The sequence below is a fragment of the Leptonotus elevatus genome, chromosome 5 (genome assembly GCF_054856555.1).
Source record: "Leptonotus elevatus isolate MCC_2025b chromosome 5, RoL_Lele_1.0, whole genome shotgun sequence".
NCBI lineage: Eukaryota > Metazoa > Chordata > Actinopteri > Syngnathiformes > Syngnathidae > Leptonotus > Leptonotus elevatus.
Window position 1 is genome coordinate 15,103,254 of NC_141243.1, and position 13,740 is coordinate 15,116,993.

The 13,740-nt window shown below is 40.9% G+C and overlaps 1 protein-coding gene across 1 annotated transcript; it reads left to right on the top strand.

The window, feature by feature from the left end:
- The first annotated feature begins 698 nt into the window (after positions 1-698).
- aplnra (apelin receptor a) lies at positions 699-3,309 on the top strand. The gene has a single exon (XM_086077239.1). It carries the CDS (start codon positions 845-847, stop codon positions 1,928-1,930), a length of 1,086 nt encoding a protein of 361 aa, XP_085933365.1. The 5' UTR covers positions 699-844; the 3' UTR covers positions 1,931-3,309.
- The last annotated feature ends 10,431 nt before the right edge of the window (positions 3,310-13,740 follow it).

Here is a 13,740-nt window from a genome sequence, read left to right on the forward strand (position 1 = left end):
AATGTAAAAAAAATAAAATAAAATGAAAATGAAAAAATGAATACAGGTTTGAAGAAAACTCACATAGGGCAGAAGCAAATGTAAAAAATAAAATACAATAAATAAAAATAAAATAAATATAATAACAATAATAATAATAATAATAATAATAATAATGATAATAATAATAATAATAAAAATCAATGTTTAAAAAAAACTCACATAGGGCAGAAGCAAATGTAGAAAAATTAAATGAATAAAAATAAAATAAATAAAATAGAAAAATAATAATAATAAAATAAATGTTTAACAAAAACTCACATAGGGCAGAAGCAAATATAAAATAAATAAATAAAAATAATAATATAGCAAATGTTAAAAGAAAAAAAAACTTAAAACTTCAAATCAAGTCACAATCCCAAGTTTTTTGTATCCTTCAATAATGTGCATAAAGTTCTTATTAAATGTTAAATACTACTGTTAAAATGAAAGCTAAATTCAATTTTAGATGACCTTTGGAGCAATTTGGGACCAAAAACAAATCCAGATCAGGTCTGACCTGTCTGAACAAGAATAACATATTCTTGAGAAGAGGGGGAGGGCTAAGAGATGTTTGTGGGAGGGGGGAGGAGAGGAGTAGAAAGGTGGGGTCATCCTGAGGGGGGTTGGTTGACGGGGGCTTGGGGGGGGCTGAGTTTAAAAAGGCAGTCAGCCGGCAACAGTCACTCACACACTTGGCGTCCGTCCGTCTCCACCAGTTGCCAGCAGCGGGACGTCCACTTGGTGTTGTGTTTGCTGTACCTCCGAGGCCGTTTGGACCAGTTGAGGACTTTGATTCTCCAAGATTTTTCTTGTGCCCTGCGCCATGGAGGCCACCACCGGGGAATACGCGGACAATTACGAGTACTACGACGACAACGAGACGGCGTGCGACTTCTCCGAGTGGGAGCCCTCCTACTCCCTGATCCCGGTCCTCTACATGCTCATCTTCATCCTCGGCCTGTCGGGGAACGGCGTTGTCATCTTCACCGTCTGGAGGTCCAAATCCAAGCGGCGGGCGGCCGACGTCTACATCGGCAACCTGGCGCTGGCCGACCTGACCTTCGTGGTGACGCTTCCTCTGTGGGCCGTGTACACGGCCCTGGGGTACCACTGGCCCTTCGGCGTGGCTCTGTGCAAGATCAGCAGCTACGTGGTTCTGGTCAACATGTACGCCAGCGTCTTCTGCCTCACCTGCCTCAGCTTTGACCGCTACCTGGCCATCGTGCACTCTCTGTCCAGCAGCAGGTTGAGGTCAAGGGGCACCATGCTGGCGTCCCTCGGCGTGATATGGCTGATGTCCGGCCTGCTGGCTCTCCCCACGCTGCTCTTCCGCACCACGGTCAGCGACCAGAACAGCAACCGGACCACTTGCGCTATGGACTTCAGCCTGGTGACCCTCAACCAAAGGCACGAGTTCTTCTGGATCGCCGGGCTCAGCTTGTCCTCCTCGGCTCTGGGCTTCCTCCTCCCTTTCCTGGCCATGACCATCTTCTACTGCTTCATCGGCTGCACCGTCACGCGCCACTTCAACAACCTGCGCAAGGAGGACCAGAAGAAGAAAAGGCTGCTGAAGATCATCACCACCCTGGTGGTGGTGTTCGCCATCTGCTGGACGCCTTTCCACGTCTTGAAGAGCTTGGACGCCCTGTCCTACTTGAACCTGGCGCCCAGCTCCTGCGGCTTCCTGCGCTTCCTGCTTCTGGCTCACCCGTACGCGACTTGCCTGGCCTACGTCAACAGCTGCCTCAACCCCTTCCTGTACGCTTTCTTCGACCTGCGCTTTCGCTCGCAGTGCCTGTGCCTGCTCAACCTGAAGAAGGCCATGCACGGCCACATGAGCTCCATGTCGTCCACGCTCAGCGCCCAGACTCAGAAGTCGGAGATTCAGTCGCTAGCCACCAAGGTGTAGAGAGGAAGGCCAGATGTGGGGCAAAGGGATCCGACCACTGGAACACTTGTGAAAGAATAACACAGACTTTTGTGTCCGTTTGCGCTGGTAAGACGAGAAGATGAACTTTGACGTGCTCCCGCTCATCATTTCAAGTGGACTTGGAAGGCAGGAGCCAGCTGGCTGAGCTCTTTTGCTGCTTTGTCCCTCCTCCTTTTCCTTTTGTTTGAATTGAGAATACATTTACGGGAGGGGGGGGAAGAATGACACTGGATGAATTTTAAAGGTGTACAGTATTTTCTTACCATAGATGTATTACTGTTTTGTTTTAGAAGCACTTGTACTGAATGTGCCGTGTGTTTTCAAGCTACAGGAGAGATGAGGGAGCAAAGGTGTCGCAGTTTAATGATATCGATTTTGCCGAGGGGGTGCGGAGTGGCAGATGGCAGTTGACAAATGTTGTTGTGGCGGGACAGAAATCGGGTGTTGGGGCGGGTGGAGGGCCTGATGAATTTGTATGTTTTATTTTTCACATCACTGTTACTAACTACTGTATTAAAGATGTGTTGGACGACAGCAAGATTTCTACATTTCATTGAGTGTGAAAACTACGGTTGCACCACAGAAACTTGAAATGTAAATAAAAAGCAAAACAAAAGACTCCCTTTAAAAGTTTCTTTAAACGTGTCAGTTTCATGACCCCATCCTGTTATTTGGGTGATGCATATCTCCATCTTTGTTGTGAATGCCTTGCAGTTGGTTTACACCTTCAGGCTAATTGATCTCTAATCTCTATACTGTCGATTCGCAGTCACTATCCAGACTGTAACCAGATTATGCAAAGCAGCGGCCATCCTGAAAGTGTGTATTCAGTGCTCACCTGTGACAGATGGGTTTCTATCTTGTTGCGCAACATATTCAAATGCATTTAGTGTGTAATCCATGCCCACTGAAAAGCAGATTTCACCAAAATATCAGAATATTTTTTTTCTCCAAAGTATTTTTTCTTTATTTTTTCTAAGAAAAAAAAGGATTAAAATAATCATGATTTTTTTTTTTATTATTATCAGGAACTAGAAATTAGAAGAATAGAAAATTGTCATTAAATTCATACAATTTTAAAGGAGAAGCCAACCCAATGTTCATTACAATATGTTCTATGCAGCCTCATTTTTCTTTTCATCTATGTCACGGTGTGGCCATTTTGCCACTTACTGAGTGAGCCGTGATTGGTCATTACTGAGCCCTGAGCATCTGTGATGTCATATTCAGTTGAAAGCATGTGGCAAAATGGCCGCTTTCTGAGATGGGGAAAAAATTGGTGGATTTTGCTCCTTAACTCAAATTCCACAAATACAATATTACTTATGCTGAATGCTGTGTTTAGACTATAGGGGAGAAACATACAACATATTATTGTAAAGGAAATAAATAAAGTTGACTTCCTATTTAAGAATAAATGCTATATTGGGATATGTAGGTCGTTGTTGTTGTTGTTTTTTTAGAAATGTTACTTTTAAAACTACTAGTGGTATTGGTACTTGGTATTGGACTACTGAAGAGTTGACTGACATTGGTCTGGGAAAAAAGCAGTATCCAACATCCCTAAAAAAACACACACACACACACACATAAAATTTGGAAATATACACTTTTAATTGTACACTCTAAAATAGTTGGGTCAAAAGTAACCCAATGATGGATCAAGAATGGACTGATGCACTTTATGGGTCAATTTGACCCAACTTTCAGGGGTCTTTCATACAAAATGACCCCATTTTTTTACCCAAGTAAAGGATCTGATCAATATTTATGAGTTGTTTTACACTAAAAGACCAATTTCTTGACTCAAAATTGGGTCAAATTGACCCAAGTAGAGGATGGGTCCATTTTTGACCCATAGTTGGGTTATTTTTAACCCAACTGTTTTTAGAGTATATGACAACAATATGTAAGTGGTTGTAAAAAATAATTCAGAGCAAGTCAAATAAACTCGTTTAATGGGCTGATTTGGAAACGATACGTTTTTTCAAGCATGTGACTCTTGAGAGGAGTGCTTTGACTTGCAGAGACATAATGACTGTTTAGAGGTGGTGGCGGGAGGAAGCGGGGCTCTAATCCTGGCAGAAGCTGAGCCACTGAACAAGTCAATATTTGTCTGTGGTGACAAGAGATTGCAGTTAGAGAGGGGGGGCGGGGGCGGGGGCGGGGGCGGGGGTGAGGAGGATGGCAGTCTTCTAGCATGAACAGTCCGCAGAATTTGGGAGAAATTTCAGCATCGCGCTTGGCCTCATATCTGAAAGCAGCAACACGTGTGCAAGTGTGAAGGCCGATGGTTCATCTGGTCTCTGTAGCGTGACTGCTCGTATGTTACATATTTGCACTTCCTGGTCAAAGTGGTGAAGCATGTTGAAATCTGTGAGGCACACCGATCACATCGGCCAAACACTCGGATGCCTTTTGCTTGGGATTTATGAGTGCTCTTCACTATGGCGAGTTTAAAGCCAAACAAACTCCAAAGCGGCTTTTACTGCACCCTAAAACAACTTTACCATGAGAATGACCCGAAGTCCTCATCTGGTTCATATTTGCACATCATTGGCAATTTCAGCTCAACAGTACAGTGGAAATAAGGCGGAGCCAATCATGCATGCAGAACTGGCTGAACTTCATGTTGTTGTTATTGAGACAACTTGTCTGATGCTGTTAGTGCCGCCAGTTAAATACAGGATAAGTCAGCCAGAAGACCAGCCGACCCAAACACCGCATAGGAAAGAGGCGGGGCTCTATATGAGGGGGGTCTATAGGAAATGGCTCTGCAAAGAACAACAACAGTCGTATGCTCCAAAAAACACTTCAACGTTATCTATGTGTGTGGCCTGCATGTGTGTGACAACAATCCCAAAAAGAGAGTTCATCTGGTTAAGATTATTCATTATTATGTAGGTTAGATTAGTTAAATAAGTAAATAAGGGAAAAAGTTGACTTTCATGTGTTTCAGAAACACTGTATAGAATGTATGGAATGTAAAATGGTTTACATTTTCATTATCACCTCCGCCAAGGTGTTTATGTTTTGGTATGCGTTTGTTTGTTTGTTTGTTACTTAGCAAGACTGGAGTTGAACCAAATTTTGCAAGGGCACATTTCAATTTAAATGAAGGAGCAATTTGAAGAATTAAAAAAGAAAATCATTTTGTATTAGAGTGTTTTTCCCCCCGTCATTTTATCTGTCAAGGGAAATAATTTGGTGCTGATCTAAATTAATAATCAGATTGTTTCCACCACATATTAATTAAAGCCGAAATGTGTCATCACGATGAGAATGAGAATTTAATCTACATCATTTCTAACCTGATGACGGATAAAATGCTGCCGTGAAAATCAAAAGAAGTTACATCAGCGAGGCATAACGACTCTTTATCATGGCATGCAGGACTGAAGTAGTCAACAAAACAATCTTTTATTCTTGTAAAATCTAGTCCAACATTGCTGTAGGAAATGCACTGTATGAGCATGTCCAGTGGTGGTTAAGAAATGTCTCTTTAAAAAAAAAAAAAAAGTTACTTCTTCCAAAACAAAGAATACAGTGAATGAAATTCTTGAAAATTCAATTAAATGCTGCATCTTGACTTCAAAGCTTAAAGAGAAGTCAACTGTAACCACTTCTTGACAATAATATATTACAGTTAGAGCTGCCAAGCGATTACATTTTATAATCAGATTAATCACTTAATAAAAAAAGCCTTTTTTTAATCCCAAAAAATTCCCGCCAAATTTGAAGAGCACCGGGTTGTGTTAATTCTTTTGACATTTAATGTTATGAGGACGCCTTCAACATTTTTTGATCCACTGCACACTCTCATCCTCCTCTTTTTCCTAATCAGTTAATTACTTGCATAATTTGAAATGGAAAAAATATGACAACAATATTTTGACATGAACAAATATGTGATACGCAAATATTTATTAAATGCTTTACTTTAATACATGTAATTATGTTTATTGCTCAAACTCAACCTGTGCTACCTTAAACGTAGCCATCCGCTGTCACGCTAAAGGATCATCTATGGTCAAAATGAATCTGTGTTAATTCATGATTAATGCGATAATTTTTGGGGGTGATTAATTAATCAGTTAACGCTTTAACTTTGACAGCACTAGTTACAATATATGTGACCTCACTAGTCTAAACATGACATTAATATTACATTTGTGGAATAAGAGTAATGAAGCAAAATCCAGCCGTTTTTATCCATCTCAGGGGGCGGCCATTTTGCCACTTGCTGTCGACTGAAAACAGTTGATCAGGGCTCAGGCAACGACCAATCACAGCTCACCTGTTTTCTGAAGCTGGGCTGTGATTGGTTGTTACCTGAGACCTGAGCAACTGTGATGTCATTTTCACGCGACAGCAAGTGACAAAATGGCGGCCTTCTGGTATTGATTTTTTTTTTTAACTACTGGATTTGTCTGCTTAACTCATATTCCACAAGAATACCATATTTAGACTAGTGGGGCATAGAATATATTATTGTCAAGAATGTGGGGGGTGAGTGACTTCCCCTTAAAAATACAGTTTGAAATACGGAACTATAATTCTTGAAATTATGAAAAATTGGGGCAGGGGGTCACACAATAATTCTCTGAACCTTTTTATTCAATTCAATCATTTAATCTGTATATTCTATGTCTATGTGACCATGGATAAGGTGCACGAACCCTGTTAGGAAAAGTAATGTGACCATTGTGAGCCTTTACATTTGTATTTTTTTTTTTTTTTGGTGGAATCAGGATTAATAGGCGACGTGAATGAGAAGTGCACTAAACAAACAGACACAGGTGCCTGTTCCTGGAGCAGTCGCACCCAAATGGGCCCTGTGCCGCCGCCAAAACACAAGTGTTTGCCTCGCTTCAGATCTCCCTGCTGTTCCATCCCACCCAAGCAGCACCAAATGCATTCTGTGTGTGTGTGGGGGGGGGGGGGGTGAATATGCACATGGCCATTGAGATCTGACACATTCCGTAGGCTGTCAACGCTTACCCGACTTTCTCTGTAGCGTCCGTGCACCTGTTGCCAAAGCGTACTCACGCACAAATGTCCCCCACAAGGACGAGTCGGTCCCCACATTGACAGTTAAAAGGGGAATATGGGCAACATATTGTGATGCTCTCCAGAATTCACACAATTAACCACGACAAAAGATGCGTAATTAGTTCATAGAAGTCAACGTACACATACGAACGACAACATTTCCTTTTGTGGCAAGGTGCTGTTTTGTCACATGAGTACATTATAAACGCAGTTGCTGCTCAGCATGGGGTTGACACCTTGTGATGAGTTACTGTCCGAGGGATTAAACCGTACAGTTAATAACATAAAGTGTCGGGGGGGGGGGGGGGGGGTTCTGTGCCTGTCTAGACAGCGTAGCATCTCCTGCGCCAAAACAAGTGCTCGCCATATTGTGCATACATACAGTTTAAGTACACACACAGTGAGATTTCATACTTTTTTTAGAAATACACTATAATCACGAATTTGCTCCATGGAACTGATTAATAATATGCTCTTAAATAAAAACATACTAGTACTTGTCTAAAAGATCAAAAGAGCCATCACAACTTATCTCACTATTTAAATTTAAGCTTGCTCGCACTATAACTCAAACGGTGATACAAAAGTGTTTTTTAATATATCAGGGCACGTAAATGTGGATCATGTGACCAAGTATAGCAACTAGGCTAATTTAATATTTTTAAAACACTGATCAAAGGATCCCCTTGGGCATTAAGAGAAAAAAAAGTGCAGGTGACTTGCTAGTTAGTTGAGGTGTGCCAAAAAATCGAGTAAAAATCTCATTCTCATTTAGTACTATTCAGAATCGACTTTAAATGTCGCAAAATCGGCTTTGTTTAAAATCGGAATTGGAATCGATACGAATCGTGAAACAGTCAAAGATCCCCTCCCCTACTAGCTAGCCAATGCCAGCTATATTATTCCATTTACACACCCTTTTGCCAAACTTACTCGATCATATCTTCATACAGCTTTCCTTTTTATTTTAACAATTGTTTATTGCAGCTTGAGACCTTTGACACAGCCGTACCGCAACAAATATTACTGATGTGCTCTAAAATTACAAGCGTATAGTGCATTCCTTAATACTAATCATTATTTAACTCGCCTGGAGTGCTACAATGAACACAGCGGTTAACTTAAAAAAAAAAAAAAATCATAAATTGTTTAAAGGTTAAAGGGGGAGTCAACCTTTTGATATTTCTTGACAATAATATGTTATATGTGACCTCACTAGTCTAAACATGAAATTCTGATAAATACTACATGTGTGGAATATGAGTTATCCATCTCAGGGGGTGGCCATTTTGCCACTTGCTGTCGACTGAAGATGACATCACAGTTGCTCAGGGCTCAGGCAACGACCAATCACTGCTCACCGGTTTTCTGCAGCTGGGCTGTGATTGGTTGTTACCTGAGACCTGAGCAACTTTGATGTCATTTTCACTCAACAGTAAGTGGCAAAATGGCCGCCTTCTGATATTGATTCAAAACTGCTGGATTTTGCTGTTTAACTCATATTCCACTAATCCAATGTTAACCAAAATATAATATTTAGACTAGTGGGGCTGCATAGAACATATTATTGTCCCCCAAAAAATGGGGGAGGTGGGGGGGGGGGGGGGTTACTTGCCCTTTAAGAATGACTGAAAGCAAAACTGTTTAAGGCTTGAGAACAGCTTTTTGGAAGATAAACATCAATTTTAATTTGAAGTCACCTTTTGTGAGCAGGAAATCAGGTTATTTAAATGAGTGTGAATCTATGAGTGAAGTGGTAGCCTCCTATCATTGCCATTCAGTGTAATGAATATTTTGTGTGATTTCAATAGTCATTGAGGTTTTATTTGAGCCTCAATGACTATTACTCTTTTTTTATTGTGATTAATTTATGTTCCGGTTTTCCAAATGTATTGGGGGGAAAAAAGTGTATTGAGTTAAAAAAAAAAAAGAATGAATACCACATGATGCAAATTTGTAAATCTACAGTAATTGCTCTGTTTGAAAGCATTATTTTACAGTACATGTGCAAATGCTATAATGCATTTGCAGTTACAGTATTTGATTGGATTGTACATTAAGTGCTCAGCCGTTTATTTGAAGGGGAGACCAGAAAGCCTCTGCATGCATAATAATGAGCTGGTTATAATTTAAACTGGAGATGCTGCTTCCGAAGACGGCGACGCCTTGGCCAGACCTGAATGTGCTGGCCTTGCGTCGCCTCCGGATGCGCTTGCTCTGGACTCATCATCCCTCAGGACACAAAGATCCTCTTCACACGCTTCTCTATCCAGTCCATTGTGGAGCCCACTTGCTCCAGGCCTAAATGCAGCTTCTGTCACTGCGGCTGGCCACAGAAACTACTTCAGCTGCTGGGGGGCACTCAGGTGCTCAGGTCTCCATGCTAAATCACCAGAGGTTAATAAGGCTGGATTGACTTGTATGCAGTTGAACCTTAATGGGGCTTGTATTTTTATTTTCTGATATACATATGCAGTCTGAGAGGAGCTGTATCATCTCCCGGCAGTGTACAAAATGGACATTGACAGCTTCCAAATGGTATAATGCCAATTTTCTATAAGAATGGCAGTATTTATGAGTTCTTTTAAGTAAGAAAGCAACACGGATATTCATGTTGAAATGTCCATGGGGAAAGGATGAAACTCACCTCCTTGGATGGGAATCCATGCCAGTGCTCTGCAGCCACCTGTTGGTCAAATGCTACAACTACAACAACATTGTCATCGACCCGCTGCCCTTGTTCATCTCCACAGAAAAGAAACGGCTTCCATCCTTCCATCCATTTCCCAAAAGTTGAAATCAAAATTGTCCAAAATGTCTGTTGTGCTTTACGATTCAGAAATAAATACAAAGCCTAACCAGTACCTTTATTTGTTTGTTTATTTATTTATTTATTTATTTATTTATTTATTGTGGTATCATATTGATTGTCAGTGATGTGGTTGTACGAAGGTGAAGAATAAAAATGCAATATTCAAGATTAAGAGGTAGAATTTATATAAATATAAAGTATAAGTGGTTGGCGGGATTGCTTAGGTTACGTAACATGTTCCTTAAGCAACGAATTCTTTACAGTAACCTCAATCACAACATGAGGCACAAGCTCTGACCCTAGTTTTCATTGTGGCCACACGGTGACGCTAGAGGGTGGGGGAATGTTTAAGTGATGACGATCGATTCTAAATGGTAACCACTTCGTAATGGTACTTATAATACATAACAAATTTAGAGAATGACAGTATCTACTTACCCTGTTATGTTTTCTACATCAATCTGCCCATTTAGATTCACTATGCCACAGATATAATCTGAACATTTATGGATTGTTTTGCTTTTTGTCTGGTTACTTTTGACCAAGCCCCGAATCTGACCTTTTTCAGGACCCTGGTCTTTTGGATTGCAATATAGAAAATAGTTTCCAACAACTTGCTTGGTATTAAGTTGGAGGACATTTCCTCTTCAGAAAAGAGTTAAAAGTGATGTGTTTCTTCACTAGCAGTGAATTAAGCACATGCCATTTTGTTTGCAAAGTATGCTCAAACACAGATAAATGATGTGTAGTATGCACAGCTTTTGTGTTTGAGAGATCAATTATCATGGGTTTGTTTGTATCAATTTCTAACAAAAGCTAAATAGTAAAATAAAAAATAAAAAAGTCAAGTTAAGTTTATTTTTATAGCCCTAAAAGGGATCCACAGGTGACAAAGATTGGCAACATCCCCCTAATCTAGTTGAACAATGTTACAGCATGAGAGTCTATTTTAATGACATGAAGCGAGCGCCACAAGCACTGTAGATGCCTTTGGGTAAGTTGAGTCTTCCTCAGGACCTGGCCTGGTTGGTCCATGCAGAATCCTCCATAGGAACGCCTCCAGAAAAGTGGTCCACCTCAGATCTTGTGATGGACGGTCTCTTTATTTTTCCTATTTTTCCGAAACAAAAAGGTTTCGAAAAGGATTCATCTGCCATGGCTGCAGAAGCCTGATTTGATTTTTGTAATTCACACAATTTCCCATAGTAGAAGGTAGCCTATAAGGAAAATGGTTTTGGTTTTTGCACTCTGTATTACAATGATATCACCAAAATCATGTGACTGTGTTCATTCATTTAATTTAGCTCGTTTTTAATATCACAACAGCTTGAACAAAATAATCTATGCAGTAATAGCAACTAAAAAAATACAAATAAAGAACAGTCAGATGTCTACAACAATAACATAGATTTTTTTTTTTTTTATGTAGAGATTTTAACCTCAATACATGGACAACCAGTACGTTCTAGTCGAATCACTTTCCAATTTTCGGTTTTGCCCCAACAGTCTTTTTGCACTGGTGCAATGGTGGCCAAACAGGGGGGAGGGACTTGCGAATCTGGTAGGAAATTCGCGAGTTTTCCACCTTTGGTGAGGTCAAAGTCTCTGATTTGGCACGTGGGCCCAGAATGACAGACGGGGAGGTCTTGGGAATGATGGTGGTCATGGTCCGGGTCAAGGCTCGTCCTCTCTTCGACAACGTAGCTGCTGGAGGCTTCTGTTTCTTGTCTTGTCCTTTGCCCTCTTGTTGTTCTTTGAGAGGTGTCTTTGGAATCTTGCATTCCAAGTCTTTTAGGGACTTCTCAATGTAGGCCTGCATCTCACTACGCACTTGTGAAAGATGCTCTTCAAATTCATCCCTTAGAGCGTTTTTGGTGTCTGCAAGCTTCTTCTCAAATACGGCGCACAATGCTTCATCTTTCAGATCTGCTTCGCCCTCGCTCTCACCCGGGGAGGGTTCTTCTTTAATCTCCCGACGCGAGCTCTGCGCCAAAGACTGTTTGTCTTTGAGCTGGTTCACCAAGTCAGCTATGCTTCCCCTCGAGGTCTTCGCAGCCACTTGTGACCTGATCTGGCTGCGTACCTGCTGGAAAACCGACTGCACCTTTACCTGCGCGTCCTTGTCGGCAGGGTCACATTCATCCACGCTTTCACCATTCGGACCGTCCATGTTGCGCCGATCCTCGTGTTCTTCGCCACTGATCTGTATCTGTGGGTTCATCGCTGATGATGGTTCACGCAGGTCTATTGTTGCCGCTTTGACGCAATTTTAATGATGTGAGCAGAGCTAGCTGGGGATAGGTCTAAGTAACTGTCCTGAGAGAGGTTAAAGCCTCTCGGGCTTAGCGCTGCAGTTTTGTCTAAAGCAGTATGACCAATTAAAATATGAATACAAACCAAATGAACAATGAGTAGGAGTTGGGTGAGCGCTTTCCTTGAATAATTTCCTAATAATTCATTCTGCTAATAAACAAAAGCCCCTCTTCCATATATCCACATGTAATGATTTCATCCATCGTGCAGAGTTGCATCCCATGACAGCAGATGGCCTCCAGGTAACAAATGGGAAAAACAAAGATCTCTGGGGGGCAGTGGAAAAGGAACACTGGGCTTCATTTGTGGTGGTTTTACAGTATGAGTGGTTTATGGCGTTAAATCAGTGGAATACACAACACACACATATTGGTCTCGTTGTCAATTTGTTCTAAATGGACATGAGAGTGCATGTTACGCCTTGAGTTGAAGAAAATGCCAGCAACACAGTTTCAATGCAATTATTTTCATGTGGATGATGCAACAGTTGAAATGGAGTTTTTCCTCCTAACGTCAAACATGATGGAAACGTTGCATGATTCAGTGGGACTTACTTAGTCTCCTAAACTTCTTTCAATATGGATTTGTCAATGTTTATGAACACACTTTAACAACTTTTTCAACCTGTACTTTAATGTCATTATATAAATTTACAATGATGCCGTGACGAAATTAATAGACAAAAAATAAAGTCGCGACACATATCGTAGACTGATTGTGCATTAATGAGTACAAAGGGGAAAGTCAACCCAAAAACGTTGTTACCGCCAAGAGCGTTTAGTGACATTTACTAAAATCCAAATGAATGCCGCCAAAAACGTTAATTGACGTTTATTACGTTTTTTTTCTCAGTGGAAGTTGTTGTGCAGCTGCCGACTCAATGGACTTGTGAACTCACAAACACCCACTAACTATGGCCAGCAGATGGCAGCAATGTATCTCTTTTCAATGTTCTACCAGGGTGTATGCAATTGCAGTGAAACATGGCGGATCTTAGGAAATAGAACGTTTTCAAGGATGACGTGAATGATCAAAGCCTTTGTCACATTAAATTTAATTCACAGAGCGTCACTAAACAAAAAAAATATTCGTGTCAAATTCACTGTTGTGCAGAAAATGTATCTTTTCACAAAAAGCTCGTTTTCTCCGTTTCTTTTCAATTTTCGCTCAATGACACTCAAATTACCTACACATACTTTTTTCTAATGAAAGAATGGAACGCGATCTTTCATTTGGTATGTTTGTGTAGTCAAAGTATACAATATTTTGTATGCCTTGAAAGATGAGTTAAAATGAGTTAAATTAGTTAAATCGGCTCTGTCGGGGTTGATTTTTGGATAACGTGTGGCAGTAAAAGAGTCCAAATATGTTCTATGCAGCCTCACTTGTCGAAGCACAATATTCTGATTAATAACGAGTTTGTGGAATATACGTTCAGCAGCCAAATCCACCCGTTTTTATCCATCTCAGAGGGCGGCCATTTTGCCACTTGCTGTCGATTGAAAATTACATCACAGTTGCTGAGGGCTCAGGTAACAACCAATCACAGCTCACCTGTTGTTGTTTTTTAGCTGAGCCATGATTGGTCATTACCTGAGCCCTCAGTAACTGT

What these genes read in the sequence shown, in the direction of transcription:
- aplnra (XM_086077239.1), top strand. Translation starts at nt 845, where the DNA reads ATGGAGGCCACCACCGGGGAATACGCGGACAATTACGAGTACTACGAC.